The sequence below is a fragment of the Cetorhinus maximus genome, chromosome 25 (genome assembly GCF_964194155.1).
Source record: "Cetorhinus maximus chromosome 25, sCetMax3.hap1.1, whole genome shotgun sequence".
In the NCBI taxonomy this organism is placed as follows: domain Eukaryota; kingdom Metazoa; phylum Chordata; class Chondrichthyes; order Lamniformes; family Cetorhinidae; genus Cetorhinus; species Cetorhinus maximus.
Window position 1 is genome coordinate 2,972,117 of NC_135903.1, and position 21,177 is coordinate 2,993,293.

The following is a 21,177-nucleotide window of genomic DNA, read 5'->3' on the forward strand; positions in this document are numbered from 1 at the left end:
CTGCCAGACCTGCTGAGTTTTTCCAGATAATTCTGTTTTTGTTTTGGATTTCCAGCATCCGCAGTAGTTTTTTGTTTTTATTGGGGTTGTACTGTTGCAAGAAGATGAAACTGGAATTGAGAAACCGATAGGATATTTCTCAGGGAAGTTGAATGTACAACAGAGAAGATATTCAATGATCAAAAAGGAGAATCTGGGTCTTGTGTTAGTGTTGCAGCATTTCGAGATTTATGTTGCAAACAATTTGTCAGAAACAATTGTTTACACAGACCACAATCATTTAAAGTTTCTGGACAAATTTCGAGACTGAAGTACAAGACTGTTCAGATGGAGTTCATTATTGCAGTCATTTAATCTACAGGTTATACATGTGGCTAGACGAGAAAATCTAATTGCTGTTGATTTGTCGAGAGTCCAAAGCTCAAAGGAAAATTGGACATTTAAAACCTGGACACTGGGCTGAAATGATTTCTGTTGATACCAAGGATTTTTACACATATATATATGATATTGTATGCATCTAGTAATGTAATAGTGTGAGTATATAGATAAGCATAGGAGGTAGTGTAAGATGGGTTAAGAAAATGAAGCCGTCTTTTTAAATTACGATGGTTCATTTTCTCGTAAGCAGGGGGGTGTCATAAAAAGTATAATTCTCAATATTATTGTGATTTATGGTAAAAGTAGGATAATAGTGGGGTTTGGATAGTTTCTGTCTGTGTGTGTGTGGTTTAATTGAATTGGAGACAGCTGGTCTGGAGGTTTTGATCATCAAAAGAAGCTAGGTTTGAAATACTAAACACATAAAAATGGCTGAAGTCTTAGAATGTAAGGTGAGGGGAATTTGCATTTTTTTTAGATAACTCAGGGCAGTTTGAATTTTAAAGAGGCGGTAGGATGTTTACACCTAGCCAGAGAAGCTAGGCCAAGCAGTGCTTTTATTTTTCCCAAAGGTTATTGATAATATGAGCACCATGAAAAGATTTATCTTATGAGAAAGGTAAAGTTCCAAACACATATGGGAACAATGGAATTTACATTAAAAGGGAGAAACATGAATAAAACATAATGAGGCTATGTGTGAGGGAAGGCATTGTAAGATCTAACAGGAGTGTGAGAAGCCTTCAGTATTTGCGCATTAAGCTGCTGTCTACAGAAACTGAAGCTGGGAAAAGCCACTTTGAATTCTGTGGTCCAGGGTGTTGTGTTGATTTGCCTGGATCTGTTTAAAATCTATTTTTTTTAAACTGTTGCCTTAATGGGGTGTAACTGGAAGCCAGATTAATTACGGGTTTTAGGACTTATTATAGTAATAATTTGTAGACATGTATGTGCTTGAAATTTTTCTTTTGTTAATAAATGTTTAATTTAGTTTTCTAAAAATAATCTCTAAAGTCTTGATGGACTTATTACTACTGAATTCAGGGCACGAATCTCAAAATAAATACAAATTGCAAAACCATTGTGATAACAGGATCGAGTTTCCCTTGTGGATTTGATCCACCTAGCACATATCATCTGCCACGTCATAACAACCTACCTCTGATTCCGAGACTGTGACCCTGGTTCTAGAGCCCTCAGGAATAAAGAGTGTATGGATCGCTCTGAGACTGTATTTTGGAAAGGGGAACCCTCGCTCTGTGTGTGGGGGTCGGCAGAGGGCGGGCCGCTCACTCTGTTTGGGGGATGGGCCTGTTGCTGTGTGTGTGGGGGACGGGCAACTCGCTCTCTGTGTGGAGGACAGGAGGGGCGGTCCCCATGCTCTCTGTGTGGGGAATGGGACGGGCCCTTCGTTCTCTGTGTGGGGGACGGGTGAGGGGAAAGGGGCCCCCCTCGCTCTCTGTGGGGGACACAGGGAAGCCCTTGCACTCTGTGTGGGGGGCTGGGGGGCCCTTGCTCTTTGTGTGGGGAGCAAGGGGCCCCTCATTCTCTGTGTGGGGAATGGAGTGGGGGGGGGGGCAGAGAGGGCCCCTCGCTCTGTGGGGAACGGGCCTCTCTCTGTTGGGGGCAGGAGTGAGCCCTCATCCTCTATGGGGAACATGGTGTGCCCCTCACTCCCCGTATGGGGAACGGGCCCCTCGCTCGCTATGATGTGGAAAGGGGACCCTCGCACTCCGTGATGGGGAATGGGGCCCCTTGTTCTCTATGATAGGGAATGGGGCCCCTCGCTCTCTATGATAGGGAATGAGCCCCCCTCACTCTCTATGATAGGGAATGGGGCCCTTCACTCTCCGTGATAGGGAATGAGACCCTCACTCTCCGTGATAGGGAATGAGCCCCTCACTCTCTGTGATAGTCAATGTGTCCCCCTCACTCTCTATGATAGTCAATGAGCCCCCCTCACTCTCTGTGATAGTCAATGAGACCCCCTCACTCTCCATGATAGGGAAGGAGCCCCTCACTCTCTATGATAGTCAATGAGCCCCCCTTACTCTCTGTGATAATCAATGAGACCCCCTCACTCTCTATGATAGTCAATGAGCCCCTCACTCTCTATGATAGTCAATGAGCCCCCCTCACTCTCTGTGATAGTCAATGAAACCCCCTCACTCTCTATGATAGTCAATGAGCCCCTCACTCTCTATGATAGTCAACGAACAATTACTTCCTCCCACGTGCTCCGTGCGTGCGACGTGCGGCTGCGTACGGGCGGCACATGCGCGGTAGCCGGGGTCCGGGAGGCCGAGGGGGAAAAACAAACCGGGAGGGGAGGAAGGAGCGAGGGGCCGGGGGTGGGGGGGGAGGGGGCTGGGAGGAGAGTGTGGAGGGGACGGGATAAGCACAGACATTAATGAACGACATCAATAATAATAATAAAAGAAAAGACACTGAATAAAAGCAGCCGGCCGCAGCGCCGCTAATCAAACCCGAGCCCGCGGCTCCGAGCCTCTGAGGGGAAATCGGCCGCCGAAGGAAACGGGGACAGGCCGCCCGCCGGGCCGGGAGCGAGCCTCCGCCAGGTCCGGGCGGCAGCCGGCTCACACCCCGGCAGGCCATGACCATGAAGCCGGGTTTGCTGAAGCAGCCGGGCGGGGTGGCGGAGGCCGAGAAGTGGGCGGCGGACTACTCGACGGCGACCAAGGAGCTGGACGGCGGCGGAGGAGGAGGCGGGGATGAAGCGGGCGGAGAGGTGCCCGGACCCGGCGGGGATCTCACCCCTTCCAAGGGCGGCCGCAGCAGGATGAACGGCGGAGCGGCCAAAGGGAGCCGCCCCTGGGGCCGAGGAGCGGCCGTGATCCCCGGTGGAGATGGAGGCGGTGTGGGCCGAGGCGGCGGCGGCGGGCCCGGGGAAGGCGCCGTGCCCGGCCTGGATGCTCTGCACTGGGGGAAGGTGAAGAAGCAGCAGCCGCCATCGTCCCAGCCTCTGGGCCCGGGCCCCAGCCAGAGCGCCCGCCTCAAGCAGATCGTCCTCCTGCAGCTCGACCTGATCGAGCAGCAACAGCAGCAGCTCCAGCTCAAGGAGAGGGAGATCGACGAGCTGAAGGCCGAGAAAGAGACGGTGAGGAAAAATAAAATGGCGGAGGCGCATTAAAATGCCCGGTGGTAACAATGACGGGCGGTTCGGTGCTGGGGCATCGGGAAACCATCTTAGATGGTATAAAATGGTGGCTGTCGCTGGGGCCGCGGGGCTCTCCGGGAGTTGTAGTCTTCATGCTCCCGCCGGCCATTGTAAGCAGTTGGCGTGATGTCACCGCCAGGACTACATCTCCCAAGCTGCCACGGGCTTCAGCGAGGTGGGCGAGCGACAAGCTGGACGGCCAATTCGTCGCGGAGTGATGACGTAACCAGCTCCCTCTCCCTTCCTGCCTGGCCTATAATTCAAAGTCTTTGGGGGAAAGAGAGCTCCATTTCTTTTTTCCTTTCTTTAAAACCCAGATGAAAGGGCGGCTTCAGATGCTACATTTCTGCACATATGTTTCCCTATATAGGCCTTAATTAGCACTGCCCATGGTGCTCTTCAGTATTTTTGCCATTTACAGAGATGCCTCATATGTACAAGTATGTTGCTTCAACTATTCTGTTTGGGAATTGAATAATACTGAATGGTTTGTGTTCCCGTCATCAATACAATACGGAGCACTTCTTGGTTACATTGTCTATTTTGCAATAGAGTATTTATTTGGAATGATCTAATGCACCAAACCTGACTTCATTTATATCTAAGGAATAAATATGGGCACAAGTACATTGTGCTGTCAGCTGTGTAATTTGTTATAATGCTAACGTGTTCACTGACAGTAAGTTTATTTTGGCAAATTGTCATTAATTTGAAAAGAAATCTTGCTCTTAAAAATGATGCAGCATTAGTTCTTTCTCTCAAATGTGCACCTTGTGCTCAAACCATTTTTGGTTTCATTTTAGTCAGTTCTGCGCAAACAGTTGCTTAGAAATCTGCTTTGTACACCAAAATGTCAATAATGGATGTTATCTATGAGGTTGGCAGTATTTTTTTACTGAAGAGTATTACGTTCCAATGGTAAATTATTAATCCCAAATTCTGAGAAGCTCAGCAATTCTGCTTCTAGAAGGAAAGACATTCTGACTGATCTAAAAGTCTTCTATTATTGGACTGTGTGGGTTTGAAACTTCTGTACTAATTACTGTGATGCATGTTCATAATGAGAATGTTACACTGAACTTGCAATGAATACCTGCTTCTTGAAGTTTGTAACAACAGAAGTTACGATGTATTGCAGAATTTTTTTTATTCGTTCATGGGATTTGGGCATCGCTGGCTAGGCCAGCATTTATTGACCATCCCTAATTGCCCTTGTTCAGAAGGATTTAAGAGTCAACCACATTGTTATGGGTTTGTAGGCCAGACCGGGTAAGGATGGAAGATTTCCTTCCCCAAAGGACATTAGTAAACCAGATGATTTTTATGACAATGGTTTCATGGTTATCATCAGACTTTTAATTCCAGATTTTTTTTTTCTTGAATTCAAATCCCACCATCTGCCATGGTGGGATTTGAACCCCGGTCCCTAGGGCATTACCCTGGGTCTCTGGATCGCTAGTCTAGTGATAATATCGCTGGGTTTGAATTAAAGTAAGATTTGTGGCATTATCAAGATTCATATGACTGTGAGGATTTTTTCTTACAGTGGTGCATGTTATTTAAAAAAAAGATTACTTTGCCTACATTAAGTGGTTGAATATCCCTTCATTTTTCAATTAAAAAGGAAATTAAATTGAAGGGGCACCAAACAGGATTGCTGGGTTAAATACTGAACTGGGTTCAAATTCACTGCAGCTTGATGGGATGAACAAGACTTCTTCCTGCTCCTTTTGCAGGGGTACTATATAAAAAAGACTTTCAACTGTCTCAATCCAGTTCTTAGTGAGCACAGACCACAGCTCAAAAGTACCACGAGCCTTGTAATTTAGTCTGACGTGGGCAATAGCACCGGAAATCAAATATGCACCATCTCTCTGTCCTTGTTAATGAATGCAAAAATAAACTTTAGAAAGGCTGTTAAAAGGAAATGTGTTGGTTAAGTACCTTAACCTTCTGCCCAGAAAGAATATCTCAAATAACTATTGTATTACAAGGATAAATTACTTTTGGAAAAATCCCAGTGGGGAAGTCGGATCAGCTGCAGACTCAACATCACTGGTGAAATGTGTTTACCTTAATATTTGAATGGGGACGAAGGACTTAAGTTTGTTATGGAGCAGCGCACTTTTCCCATGGAAATAGCATGTTGAGTCAAAGGAAATAGCTCAATAGATGTTTTGTAATATTTTGAATTTATTTACTTTTCTAAAGCTGACCACAATAAACCTGCAGCATTATATTTACAGGTTTTATATGAGCTGGCAAAACCGGTTTCCTTCAGGGTTTAAAAATGATCAAATAAAAAGCTGTGCACTGCACTTTCAATACCTCAAGAACGCACCTAATCAGTCCCCTGCAGCAGAAATTCAGTTTATCTTGGGACTCCAATGTTTAAAAATGGTTTGTATACTTTTCAATCGTCATGACCATGAAATAGCTAATTGCAAGTGGCGCGAGACATTACAATACTTGCAGCTGATTGTAGACTGCTAGTTGTACAAAGTTGAAAAAGATCCAGTTTTTATACAAAAATCAGTGGGGGGAGGTGATAAACAGCCATATTGTATCTTAATCTTTATGTAATGTAGTTTCAACCATTAGATTTATTGTTTCAGTAAAATTAAAAGTAACGCTGGAGAGTCGGACTAAAACAGAAAATGCTGAGAATAAACAGAAAAATTAATATTTTGGATTTGACCTATTGGAATTTCCAGTATTGGCTATCTGATTTTTTTTAATTGTAAATATGTATTGTCTGATTTTCCTGTCAGGTTTACACATAATGAATTCCTGTGTCCGAATTTATAATGAAAACTGTCAATGTAAATTTGTTGTACTGTATTCGCACCTTTCAACCAGTGAAGGCGTTACAGCAGCACCATTGGTGGGAGGGTGTAAATACAGCAAAATATGTTTACATAGATGGTTTCAGTTATAAACATGGATATAGGAATTTCTTCGAGAAATATGAAAATAAGGACCGAATACATTACTTTTAAAGTGGGGGCTGAATTACATGTTATACTCTGGTTGCATTATCTCCTACTCAGTATTCCTGCTTCATCTGAAGACCGTGCTTGGTTTTGGCAACCTATGTGCAATTCTGTGGAGATTGTCCGATTAATATTGGGAATTCCTGTTTTAAAATACAAGGCACTTCAGGTCTTCAATTTTTTCTTAATATAGCTTCTGGCTCGCCTTGAGCGCATGGAAAGGAGGATGCAGCTGGTGAAAAAAGAAAATGAAAAGGACAAGCACCGCTTTGTACAAACTGTGGACGGGACGGAGGAGAAGAATGCAACGGAAGTGGAGAAAATCCAGACAGAGTATCAACAGATCACCCCTGAACAACCTCTTGTTCAGATGCAGGGTAATCGAATGGAAACACACTCTGGGAAGGGTTACAAAAGGTACTCCATACTTTGTAGGTGGACTCTCGAATTTAGTTTAATAGTTTTGCTGAAGGTGGTGTGTGGAGTTGCTAGTAAGTCGTTTGTAATTTGTAGTAAATAGCAGGTATATTCCTCCCACCGCCTACCCATCAATCAAATTTGACAAATGTTGGATTACAAGAAAGAAAATGCCTTATAGAAGTCTTAAATTGTGAAAATAACACTCAAACTGAAGTACAAAATGCCTGATCCATTATAACTGGTGGTTCAGTATTTCAAAAATACAGCACTTATTGAATGAGCTATCATGGTCACCATGGCAACGGGGTAATTTATGGTGCAATTTCTCTAAAGACAGTTTGCTTTAGACTGGCATTTGACGATTCATGTTATAGTAACTTATCCACGTGCATCCATTTAAGTTGAAGGATTCCTCTAATATTTTACGGTGAAGTAGGAATTGGTTCTCCTTGTGATGGGAGAGGGAATTGAAAGGAATGCTGGGAATCTGAATGGGTGGGTTAAGATCAATCAAGTACGGCCCTTTTTGGTTCTAATGGCTTTTTCGGGATCCTAGAAATCTGGCATTCCTAGTCCAAGTCCTTTTTACTCCGCAGGGAGGGGTTGAGGTGCTGGTTTTTCAAGGATTTTTCTCTCGTTTTGTCATATCTCAATTTTTAATCAGGCACTAAATAAAAGTTGTACTTTTGTCTTTTTGTTTGACCTTGTTACTTAGTGCAGCTCTCTCCTGTGCTGGCTGGCTGGCCATAATTTCTGAGGAAAGGTTAAAAAATGGGTCAAGATAAAAGCCCCCACATTGATCCCTCTCCTTTATTCAGGTAGAGTATCTCACTCAACAGCAAAGCTGAACGCCAGTAAAAATTGCTGTGTTGTTGAAGGACTAGAAATTCACCAGATGCTAGAAATTCAGTGTCTGATCTGAGGCAGTAGAGAAATAAGGAATCTTATTCATAGCACCACTAGGTCACTGTTACTAGTGCAGGTAATGTGATTTTTTGTCAGTAGGTCCCACATTGCAATATAAAAAGCTTTAAGGATGATACAAATCTTACCCGTCATTTTACTTCTAGTAGATCAAATTAACCATCGTTCTGATACTTCCTCTCTTGCCCCTTTCCCCTCTTCCTCAGCACACAATTGAAGCCTTAGAGAGTGTTCTATTAGGATGACCAGGCTGAGGTGAAGGATCATTGCTTTTTCTTAAATCAATGGCATTTGTTAACATTGCATTGCATCGTACTCCCCTACCAGAAAATAATACAAAATAATTGCTATAACAGGCTTTTTGTGCAAATAGAAGCTTCTATCTCCCCCTCAGCAATAACAACAGAATAGGAGCCTCTGGTGTAGTCCTGACTATGGAATTGTGTTTAGCATAGATCTTGGCCAATAATTTTATGAAAACTAAACTACTTATGAATTTTGATTAAATTCAGGAAATCAGCACTAGGAACAACAGAAAGAAAAGCACCAGTGAAAAAGCTTGCAGCTGAATTCTCAAGAGTGCGGACAAAACTGGCCAAATCCTCTCCACTCCGACAGGCCTCCTGCAGCCCTTTGCCTGACAAAATTTCAAAACGAGAACTGCGAAGTAAAGAAACTCCAGAAAAATCCAAATCTCAAACGGAGGGAGTCTACAAACCTTCAACCACATTAAAGACTCCAGGTCTGCCCACCAGCAAAGATCAGCCAATTTCTAATGACATTGAAGAGGAGCCATACCTCTGTACCACTGAGATGTACCTGTGTCGGTGGCATCAGCGGTCACCCTCTCCCCTGCGAGAGCCTTCACCGAAGAAGGAAGAAACTGTGGCAAGTTAGTATAAAGAGCACGGCAATCTAGAGGCCTTAATACCTTCAATAAGTGGCCTGTTAATGAGGGGAAAAGTCCAAGTCTTTAAGTAGATGTTATTTTTGTATTTTGTTGGCAAACTGGTTACAGAACTGAAAGGTGAGAAATGGTTCAGATTTGTTTTCTGGCGTGGTTTGTCAATCTATTTGCTTTGTTAAATGTGAGGGTATGCCAGTTGTGATAATGTAATTCCTCTACATTAATAAGCACAGTGCGTTGGAGGAGACCTTGCACTCTATCAGGTTGTAGCAAAACTCTCTTGTCTTCTGTTTAAAGCTGTAGAGATCGTGACTACAGTTCAAGTGTCACAGATTGATCAGTATAACCTCACTTTTGGTGTTTTTATTCCCCTCTCAGTGTCTTCTGAAGGGTTTGAAACCTATCTGATATAGTAACATGAGGACCACTTAACTTTTGGTAACTTATCCGAGTGGTCGATTACACTTGTTCACCAGTCATGGATGGTGGTGGACAATTAAACAATTCACTGGAGGAGGAGGCTCCACAAATATCCCCATCCTCAATGATGGAAGAGCCCAGCACATCAGTGCAAAAGTTAAGGCTGAAGCATTTGCTACAATCTTCAGCCAGAAGTGCCGAGTGGGTGATCTGTCTTGACCTCCTCTGGAGGTCCCCAGCATCTCAGATGCCAGTCTTCAGCCAATTCATTTCGCCCCACGTGATATCAAGAAACGGCTGAAGGCACTGGATACTGCAAAGGCTATGGGCCCGACAATATTCTGGCAATAGTACTGAAGACTTGTGCTCCAGAACTTGCCGCACCCCCAGCCAAGCTGTTCCAGTACAGCTACAACAGTGGCATCTACCCGGCTATGTGGAAAATTGCCCAGGTATTCCCTGTACACAAAAAGCAGGACAAATCCAACCCAGTCAATTACCGCCCCATCAGCCTACCCTTGATTATCAGTAAAGTAATGGAAGGGATCATCAACAGTGCTGTCAAGTGGCACTTGCTTTGCAATAACCTGCTCACTGACGTCCAGTTTGGGTTCTGCCTGGGCCACTCAGCTCCTGACCTCATTACAGCCTTGGTTCAAACACGGACAAAAGAGCTGAACTCCCGAGGTGAGGTGAGAGTGACTGCTCTTGAAATCAAGGCAACATTTGATAGAGTGTGGCATCAAGGAGCCCTAGCAAAACTGGAGTCAATTGGAATTGGGGGGAGGGGGAAAACTTTCTGCTGTTTGGAGTCATTCCCAGCACGTAGGAAGATGGTTGTGGTTGTTGGAGGTCAGTCATCTCAGCTCCAGGACATCACTGCAGGAGTTCCTCAGGGTAGTGTCCTCGGCCCAAACATCTTCAGCTGCTTCATCAATGACCTTCCTTCCATCATAAGGTCAGAAGTGGGGATGTTCGCTGATGATTGCGCAATGTTGACCACCATTCATGACTCCTCAGATACTGAAGCAGTCCATGTCCAAATGCAGCAAGACCTGGACAATATCCAGGTTTGGGCTGACAAGTGGCAAGTAATATTTGTGCCACACAAATGTCAGGCAATGACCATCTCCAACAAGAGAGAATCCAGCCATCACCCTTTGACGTTCAATGGCATTTCCATCACTGAATACCCCACTATCAACATCCTGGGGGGTTACCATTGACCAGAAACTGAACTGGACTAGCCATATAAATACTGTGGCTACAAGAGCAGGCCAGAGGCTAGGAATCCAGTGACTCACCTCCCGACTGCCCAAAGCCTGTCCACCATCTACAAGGCACAAGTCAGGAGTGTGATGGAATACTCCCCACTCGCCTGGATGAGTGCAGCTCCAACAGCACTGCAGAAGCTTGACACCGTCCAGGACAAAGCAGCCTGCTTGATTGGCACCACATTAACAAACATTCACTCCCTTCCCCCATCGACACACAGTAGCAGCAGTGTGTACCGTCTACAAGATGCACTGCAGGAATTCACCAAGGCTCCCTCGACAGCATCTTCCAAACCCACGACCGCTACCATCTAGAAGGACAAGGGCAGCAGATAGATGGGAACACCACCACCTGGAAGTTCCCCTCCAAGTCACTCACCATCCTGACTTGGAAATATATCACCGTTCCTTCATTGTCGCTAGGTCAAAATCCTGGAACTCCTTCCCTAACAGCACTGTGAGTGTACCTACACCACATGGACTGCAGTGGTTCAAGAAGGCAGCTCACCACCACCTTCTTGAGGGCAACTAGGGATGGGCAATAAGTGCTGGCCCTGCCAGCGAAGCCAACATCCCATGAATGTGGGGGGAAAAAATGAGAACTTCAACACCGTGTTCAAAAATGGGGTACAGTGATTGTCAGTGAGGCTGTATGGCCGAGACGGGCCCTATCGTCCCTCAGCTTCCACCACGTGTATCTCTAGTGCATGGGGTCACTGAAGAGCCACCAAAAGTATGCCTATCATCCTCACTCCCTAACCCACGGTCCTGAAGGCAAATGTTGTCCTGGCTGTTATCGCCTGATTTCAGCAAGGCTGGAGATTTACACTTACAACCTTGCAACTATGAGTTGCTCAGCTACTTCCATAGATAATCTCACTGAGCTAGTGGGTGAGCTGAAGCAGTGCTGTTTTTTAAAATATTGTCCTGCCTGTGCAGAATGCACCCAGATTTGTAAACTTTGGTTCCCCAGGCAGAGAATATGGGAGAATATTATACAGATGGGGCTATTACAAAGCTGTTGTATTCAAACTGTAGAATCTGTAGCATTGTTTTTCTGGGGAGGTGGGGAAGGAAGTGCTGAACTGCAAATCCCACAGCCAGGAAGAAAAGTATTTTTGCTGCCACCTTTACACTGCATCCAGAAATGCAGACTTGGCCCAGTTCACAAGGCAGCTCAATTTTCAGGACAGTAGAAGCAGGAAGCGAAGTCTGTTTCCTGCTGTTGGGAAAAGCAGAGCCCTACGCATCCATATTGGAGTGATGCTTCACAGCCTTTATCTCCCGGTGTGATTTGTTTTTTTTTAATGATTGACCAGAGCAGCCTTTTATTAAATTCTGAATTGTGGCAGAGTCCAACAGAGCTCTCTTTCAATTTGAAAGCTTGCTGTGTTTGGCTGGAACAAAGAAGTAGAATATTCCTGTCTTGTTTTTGATACTTGTGAAACAAAACACCAAAATACCCTCAGGGATAAGGGTTACAGAGGTGGGTGACTGTGCCACAGGGATGTGAAAATTGATGCACAAGATGCCACACCCACCAGCATTCCTGATTTTTGTGGACTAGGTCCCTGATTTTGTGGTTTAGTTTTTGATCAAAGGCAGGAAGTATTGTGGTTTGAATAATGGGTAATAGGTCCCACTCTGCACAGTATCGACAATGCTGACTGAGAGTAAGCTTGACTGAGCCCAGTGAAGTGATTAGAAGCAGACGTTAAACCTGGTCTTTTTCTTTCCTTAAATCTTTTCTTTGTAGTTCCATCCTGGAAAGAACACTCGGCGGAACCCCTCGTAGACCTGCAACCCGATGAAATAATTGAGGTACAGCAACAAAGTGTGGGAGCATCTAATGGTGACTTGTCTTTTGTTTTTGTTGCTTTCCAGGCTGATTTTTGTATTTTATCTCGAGCACTTTCACTTGATGAATTGGCTTAGATAAATAGGACCCAGCTCTGGTTGGTCATTGCACCCTGGGGTGGCTACACACTGCACCCCAACGCTACCCCAACTGATTGATCCAGCTCATCTGTTATGACTGAATATGTCGGCAGCATTCAGGCCACCTTTTTGAAAAAAGCAAAATACTGCGGATGCTGGAAATTCGAAACAAAAACAAGAATACCTGGAAAAACTCAGTAGGTCTGACGGCATCTGCGGAGAGGAATATAGTTAATGTTTCGAGTCCGTATGACTCTTCACCAAAACTAAGGAAAAATAGAAAAGAGGTGAAATATAAGCTGATTTAAGGGGGGGTGGGACAGGTTCAGCTGGATAGAGGGCCAGTGATAGGCGGAGATAGACAAAGGGACAAAGAGGTGTTGACGGTGGTGATATTAGCTAAGGAATGTGCTAATGGTGACATTAAGGGTAGAAAGCAGGGTACAGATAGCCCTAGTGGGGATGGGGTGGGGGGAAGGGATCGAAATAGGCTAAAAGGTAGAGGTAAAACAATGGATGGAAATACATTTAAAAATAATGGAAATAGGTGGGAAAAGAAAAATATATAGAAATTATTGGAAAAGGGGGGATCGGAAAGGGGGTGGGGATGGAGGAGAGAGTTCATGATCTAAAGTTGTCGAACTCAACATTCGGTCCGGAAGGCTGTAAAATGCCTTGTCGGAAGATGCGGTGCTGTTCCTCCAGTTTGCATTGAGCTTCTTGAAAATGTGGATTGTGTGGTGACCTTGGAGGGTGGGAAAGGAATAAAAAATAACCTTTATTGTGGACCAGGCCAGAGTTTGTGAGGTAGTGCCTTCAGGTATACAGCTGAAGGAGAACAAAAGCTACAGTTTTTTCTACTTTTGTAGAGTACCCCTTTTTAATGCCCTCTGATCCAAAAGTGGTTGAAATTAATTGAAAGTGACAATTTTTGAAATAAAAAAGGTAATTTTTGAAACTTCGTGGGAAATTAATTATAAAATTAATTCCTGGCAGCAACAGGCTTATGCATTCTTCAATTTACTTCCAAACTCTTTCGGCTTTCCTCCCTCCCAAACTTTGAGCTTTTTCAATATTTGCACATTGAAACATAGTCACTTCCTCTTGCTGCTTAGTGTCCACTGCTTCCCCAACCCCCACCTCTGAACCACACAATGTAAAGAGCTGTGACACATTTTGCTATGTGAAATGGGCTGTGTGACTGCTAGTTGTTTGCTGTTAAGAAATGGAATAACTGCACCCCAATTCAAGGCTTGTGTTAATTCTCCTCCTCCTCTTTCATGATTGCGATGATCTTAAAAATAAAAGGTTGCTACTCTATTTGACGGAGGAGATTAAATGAAGATGCTCCACCATCTTGGTGGCTATGGCAGATAGAACTGATTATCTGTCTTGGTTTATCAGTTGCATCAGTCAGTGGCCATCTAGATGAGAAACAGGCACTGTCACTATTGGGAAGGTACCTGGCTGCTGCTGGTGCAGTTTTTAACTCAATACTGAGTTGGGTTTCCTTTTTTTTGGAGTCTTTTCAAATGTTTGCAACATAAAATGACTATACATTTTCACTGTAAAATACATGAAATTCATGGTTTGAGATTTCCTACACCAGCTAACTTGTACAAACTGAAGCCACATTATGTAGTGAAAATTGAGGTCTGGTATGATTACTGAGATTATCAGTGAACAATTTTCAGATCCATGATACTGCTGTAATGTTGCAATGCAACAGGATTGGTCGCCTGGCAGTAAAGGAATTCTGTTTCCACAGATAACTAGGAGAACCTCTAGTGGCAGGAATATGCTGCTGCAACATTACAACATGACAAAGAATATCCTTGAGGTAAAATGTCTGCCATTGTGAGCACTAATGCAGTCCCCCTTCTGGAGGTCTCATTTCTCTCCGGTTAAGAGAAATCCCAAAGGAAAGACATCACTATTTTTCAGTGAAAAGGGAATAAGATTGTTTTCAAACTTTGTTAAATGCTAATGTACCCAATTGTTCCTAAACAATTTAACCCTTGGCATACAAATTTTGATGCTTTAAACAGATAGAAAGTCAGCAAACGATTGAAAGTATGAAGAGCCCTTGAGTAGTAGATGTGGCCCTCACTCTTCTATACGTCACAATATGAACATCATCAAAAGGCACAGGCTGCTTGTGTACTGAATTTGATAATCCACGTGTTTTTTTTTCTCCCCTCCACACTATATATGCTTTACAAAACTGCAGTGCTTCATAGGAATTGGAAGGTGCTTCAGATATTTTGTTTTTTTTCCCCCTGATTTATGACAGAAAACAGCTATTGGCGGCATCAGAGGATATGCTTTTCCATTAGGAGTGTCTGTATGACCAAATCATCTGGATCCGCTATAGCAGGGAAAACACCATTTGGCTTAAAGATGAACTACACAGTCTTTGCATTTTTTTTAAAAGGTGAAGAGAGTAGATTTCACTGGTGCAGTTTTCAGACTGTGCCTCGAGAGATTAAAAGACCAGTTTTGGAAATGTGTACTGGGCATTCCTAATAATGTGGGAAGTATCGAGATTGCACATTCATACGCAAGGCATTGATCATGACCTTTCCAGTGCCAACATTGGACTATCTATTTATTTTGTTAATTTTGCTAGTATTAATTTCATCAGATTCTGGGCCCTTGTTTTGCTTTCATTATCAGTTAAAACATCTCCCACAGAATATAGTGTCTGGTGTAGCAGGTGGAACTGGAGTGTCAATAACAGTAATGTTAGTAATTTGTATGCATTTTAACAGATGCATTTGAATTATAACATTCTTCAAAGCAGTCAGTTCTCTTTTTTTCCCGTGCTGCCACACTCGTGTAGGATGCTTGAGATGACAGCCCCAATGGTTTCCAAAGCCCTGTGTACTACTTAGTTGCAAGTATGACTTTAGGTGCTCTTCCTATCTACAATGGCAAGAGATCCTTTCTCGCCTCCTGTAGTCACTGAATCCATCATTGGAGTACATTTGCACCAACAGTGCTTGCTTTCCTTGCCCAAAGTGACTTTTCATTAATTTGTAGAGCTTCATGATGCATGCCAGATGGCCATCACAGACTATGTATTGCATCATAGTTCTGTCCTTATCTGATGTCCCCGTTCATGTATTTTCTTTAGGGGTGGTCACTGTGTAGAAGTCAGGAAATGGAACATCCAAATGGGATCAGCTAATGAAACATTAGTTAATACTTCTAAAACTAATTTCTTGCTATTTCAATTTTACCAAATTGATGTGATTCTGTTGACCTCCAAATATTTTTGCATGGGAGCCTTACTGAGCGTGTAATATTGTAGAAAAACAGCATATTATTGGAGAAACTTGATGCCTGAAATTTCCACAAAATGTTGAATGTGAGAAGAAATGATTAGGATACCAATGTGTTGTGGTTATCTTAGTGAGGCTGACCAGAAAATTCTCAAATGATAAAAGCATGAATAAATTATGGTCAGCCCTGAAATGGAAACATTTGTGTGTGTGTGTGTGCGTGTGTACTATAATGAATAAAGACCACTGGTATCGCTTTGTGTAAATGTCTGTTTCCATACAAGTGATCTAAATGTGGATTGCTTATAGTAACACTTTCCCTGTCAAGCAGATGTTGCTGTTATTTTGTTTTCCTCACCCTCGTCACCCAGGCTACATCCATTAACAGTTTGTTGACAGCCATCTTGACTGCCACCATTGCAGGCTGGTTCAACTGAATTGCGCGGAAATTTGGAAATATTATCTATAGTGCTTTGAAAGTGGACTAGTTCACTAACTTATTTTATTTATTTTAGAATTTAGACGACTGTGTGTTTGCAAAGCGACATGCAAAGCTTGAGCTTGATGAGAAAAGAAGGAAAAGGTAATTGACATCCCAGTGTACCTGAGGACTTTGTACTTTAAATGATGAAAGGAACGTTGCCAATTTTAGGACCAGCTTATGTTTTGGCCAGTTATTCACTAAATGAAGCATACTTTCTGTCACAAACTTGGCCATGTGTATTGAAACAGTGTACTGGAGTTCAAGCCTTGCTGTTTTCCACAATGTTCACCAGATTTCCCTAAAGCTATTATAAAGACTATGGGATGAATTCCACAATCAAGAAAATGGAAACTGTCTATTTTCCCTAACTTCTAATATAATTACGAGGGTTGCAACTTTGAAACATGCGAGTTTTGAAATACTATTTTGTCAGATTAGAGGAAGCTCTGTGTTCCTCTGCCGTTGAGAGGAATTTCACACATTAAAGCAATAAATTACATTTTTCAGAAATTGGGCTTAAAACCTTTTTTATTTTATCCCACATTATTATTTCTGCCTTTCTACATCCATGCTGATAGTTACTCAGGAAAGCAGGATCAGTCTATGCATCTCGGACTAGTCCACTAAGTGCTCTGTGTTCTCAAAAAAATTGTAGGTGTGCTTTAAGAGGCAGGGGTGATGCCTATTTTCTCTCCAGCAGATGTCTTCTTATTCTACTGACATGGAACACTTTCCAATTGTGAGAAACACAGTCTGGAGGCTAGGCTGAGAACTAGTACAATTGTCCACTGGGGATAAGGGGAAGCCCTAATCCTATTGTCCTACTTATCACAGCAGCACAGAAGGTGTTTCTAGGCAAGGTTATTTCCACACACTTTAAGAGACTTTGAATCCATTATGTTCACATGTGAGCCGTTTTGCCACGTGTCATATCAAAAAATTTTGGTTATATTTGGGATAATCTTAAAAAAAAAAGTTGCCACCTGAAAGCTTATTTTAAAAATGTTGTACAATCAGTTCCCCTGCATATCCATTGTAAATCTTTTTTAAGTGGATTTTTAAGACTTCAGTACTGCAAAAAGAAAAAACAGTTTGAGGTTCACCATATGGAATACACGGTGGGAAAAGTGAGAATTAATTTTATGATTATGATCCATTTAACTGTTGTTTGAGATTTTTTAAATTAGTATTTCAGCACTGCTCTTACAGCCTGGATTTTGATGGCAGCATTATAATGTGAAGGATTTATCTCTGTTGCTGCTGGAGGAGATAGCTTTCCAGGATTGTCCCCTAGGGCAGCAGTTAATGTAAATGGAAGACCTCAGCAGCACTGGCTACTGTTAATCTTTCTGACCATGTACACCAGCAGAGACCTGCAGTTATTCCCTGGGGCTGGTGCTTTGGAATTTACCCTATAGTGTAAGTGGGCAAACTCCACAGCTCTAGGAGCTGTGGAGCACATTGTGGCACGACTGCAGGTAAAATTGTGTACCCATCTGTTGGTATCTGTAATCTCTGTATTGTGTTTTCCTTTTCCTTCAGGTGGGATATTCAACGGATCAGGGAACAAAGGCTGCTACAACGTTTGCAACTGCGGATGTATAAAAAGAAAGGAATTCAGGAATCAGAACCAGAAATACTGTCCTTTTTCCCTGAACCCGATGATGGTAGGTTTAAGTACCGTGAATTCCAAACAATAATAGATAATATCGGCTTCTAGGTGTGTTGAAGAGAAAAACTTCACAAATGGGCCACTCATTTCCAGTTCTAGGGGGAAAAAGAACCTTGGTAAACTACAAGTGACCCCCCAACAAATTTGAACTTTATTTTAAAAATGGATCTTAATATTTCGGGTGTGCAATAGTAAGTAATTGTTTTCTCCTTACTCCATAGTGGAATCTCTGGTAATTACCCCATTTCTACCCGTGGTGGCTTTTGGGAGACCTCTACCTAAGTTATCACAACAGTAAGTTTGTTTTGACGGCATGCAGTAAAATGACCTGATTTCTCTATGTGCTATAATGTCAATTCAGTGCCTAACGTTGTGATTTGATGAGTTGTTGATACATTGAACCTTTTTAATGTGTATTTTTATGATCAAGATGAAGAATAAAAAGCTCTGTCTGCTCTGTTCCCCCAACCCCAAAGCCCCAACTTCAACAAAACATCCTCTACTGCACCACAATGAAAATATTTCCAGTCCTTGTGTTAGCCATCATATGGCCTCTATGAACGAGACTGGTGAACTAGTGTTGTTTTGTGTTATGGGGACTACATTAGCTAAAAGTTGGATTGGGTAGGCCAAACCATTTGCATATGATATTTGTTTTTACCAAGAATGGAAGTATAGGGGAGAGCCAGGAATTGTAATCCCATAATTCTAGAGGGATCATCATCATAAGATACAGGGGAAATTTGGCTGTCCAACAGTGAATCAGCTTGGATGACATATAAAGACATATGTGAATAGTATAGAAAAGCTAAATCTAAAATACAAATTAAACTGTATTGACAAAACAACACAGGTTCAAACTAATAAGAGGCAAAGTTAAAACTGATGTATCCAGAAAATTCTTCACGCACCATGATCAATGTATGGAATGGACTGGCAAGTAGAGCAGTGAATGCAAAAACAAAAAAAACCCTTGAGTCATATAAGAAACAGTTGGATGTTGCCATAGGAAGAATGAAGGTTCTTTCTGGATTGATGAGGTAGATGGGCCAAATAGCCTCATTCATCTACAACTGCCTTGTGCATGTAAGTAATTCTTTTGATTATGTAAAATTTTCCAGTTGCTTTCTCTATGTAATGTAGTTGAACACTTTTTAAAAAAAAAACCAGCTGAATACTATCAGAAAGCAAACCATTCTCAAGATATACAAATTATATTTTCCATACATTACCCCCTCATCTTGTATTAAATCACCTGGGTCCAGGCATCCCCTCCTGCAGCAATGGTGGTTGGGGCTGACATGGGTGATCTGGGATCATCCCAAGAGATGAGTTGGCATCGTGTTCTGGAAGGTACGGTAAGCAGTTTGGAAATGAGCACCTTTCCTTAAAAAGAGGATAAAGTTGCATTTGAAAGGAAGACCTGTATAACCCCAAAGTAAAACTGCCTGAGACTTACCTGTTCTGCTTCTCTGCAGGAACTTTGAGTTACCGTGGTTGGATGAACGCAGTAGGTGCAGGATAGACATACAGAAGAAACAGACGCCACATCGAACATGCCGCAAATAGATGCTTTGGACAAAAATTTGACTTGTATACTGCCGAGTTGCAAACTGTACTGCAAGCCAGCACTTAGGATGCCAACCGGCAGAGAGCTCTGTGGGTTTTCCAAAGGACCACCTGCCTGATGGATCTCATTCAGTGTTTATATTGATGTTTATAATTGATCGTCGCTATATCAATAACTGAATAGTCTCATCTCTTGCCTTTATACTTTCGCTTCTCTTATTGAAGTGAAAATCAATTATTTTTCCTGTATTTGTCTGTTGAATTCGGACAGTGAGTTTTGGTCTGTTTTAGTCCATTCTGCAAATTTGACCGTGTACAGAAAGATTTGAGATCTTGTACAGCAATCTTGCACCTTTTTTTAAAAAAAAAAGTTTGTTACGTAAAAATGTTGCAAACAGCTCAGCTTCTCCGAATCGGTTATTTGTGTTTTTTCCAGATAATACCTGTCCTAACAAGACTAAGACAACATATTAAAGAGATGGTATCCCTTTTGTCAGCTTACTGAACCTGTAGTTCAGACCTGGTAATTACCAACATTTGTTATAGCCTGGGGGAGCATTAACTAATTCAACGTGACAGACCACTGTCTCTTATAAATGCTGGGACCCAAGCTGGAAAGTGGGCTAAGCAGAAGATGTAAATGTCTTTGTTCTCACAGTGGATGATATGGAACCCACGTTGAGCTTCAGCCCAGAGAGAGAAAGCAGAGGGTCTTTTAGCTGATGAAGGAATTGTACAAACTAAAAAAAAAAAAATGTCCTTTCACTTCGGGAACCTGTTTGAATCTAGCTGATCCCAGGGGGGATTTTCCATTTGTTTTTTTTTACAGTTAAGGGCCTTTTTTAAAGTGAAATTTTATTTTAAATGGCTCAGAATCCCGTAGATGTAAAACCACAACGTACACCTCAAGAGTCAGCCGTGAGAGGAGGAGGGCGGGGAACAATAGGTAGACCATAGTGATAGAGAAGAGGAATGGAAAATTCCGTTGGTAGTGGTTTTACCTGTTGGCCTGAGGATTAAAGGAGGGAATGCTTTGAATTGTTCTGATTCATGCTTTGCCCAACTTGTGGTTGATGCATCACTGGATGCTAAATTAGATTTATTTTTCCCCAGCACTATCCCCTTTCAGATTATGAACTCACTAGGCCTGAAAGGAAGGGTATCAGCAATCCTTCCAGGAAAATTTCTGTGTAGTTCGTTTTTTTTTAAAACCCTCCAGTTTGAATGTTGTAACTTATGTTTTGGTGGATGCACAAATAAACATGGCAGGTAACTTCTGTACTCCTGTTATTTTCCTTGAGTAAACTTGTCATACTTGCACAGAACCATTTTATGTTTAGTATCCAGAATATATTTGCTGTGAACTTGCAAGAAAAGCAACTCCCTTCTTTGGTGATAAAAGTTCAAATCACCAGCATTTCCAAACACCCCTTTCTTTTGTTGGCTTTCTTGAAAGTAACAATTAGGAAGATGACTTTTTTGCTTATATATAGTGTCTTTCATGACCTGGAGCATCCCAAAATATTACAGAGCCGATGATTTACTTGACTGTTTTGTTGGATAGAGATGCAGTTTGCACACAGCAATCAATTACTAGATTGTTTGTTTGTCTTAGTGGCATTGATTGAGGGAAGAATGTTGGCCAGGCCACCTGCTCTTTGACATATGCACGAGCAATCTTGTCTGCATGTGTAGACATGCTGTAACACCTGGTGAGAGAATGCATCACTGCT

General features: G+C 42.5%; 1 protein-coding gene across 7 annotated transcripts; it reads left to right on the top strand.

Annotated features, from left to right (window-relative positions):
- Positions 1–2,676: 2,676 nt before the first annotated feature.
- Positions 2,677–20,725, top strand: msl1a (MSL complex subunit 1a). 7 transcript variants are annotated; one of them, XM_078529284.1, is made up of 10 exons: positions 2,725–3,499; positions 5,806–5,959; positions 6,746–6,969; positions 8,409–8,788; positions 12,254–12,318; positions 14,204–14,275; positions 16,235–16,302; positions 17,746–17,870; positions 18,097–18,169; positions 19,354–20,725. In XM_078529284.1, the coding sequence occupies exons 2-10, from the start codon at positions 5,813–5,815 to the stop codon at positions 19,442–19,444; spliced, it is 1,245 nt and encodes a 414-aa protein (XP_078385410.1). In that variant the 5' UTR covers positions 2,725–3,499; positions 5,806–5,812; the 3' UTR covers positions 19,445–20,725. The 7 variants fall into 7 exon arrangements, with proteins under 7 accessions (XP_078385406.1, XP_078385407.1, XP_078385410.1 ...); XM_078529283.1 differs by lacking the exon at positions 2,725–3,499 and adding an exon at positions 3,831–3,999; XM_078529280.1 differs by lacking the exon at positions 5,806–5,959 and having other exon boundaries at positions 2,677–3,499.
- The last annotated feature ends 452 nt before the right edge of the window (positions 20,726–21,177 follow it).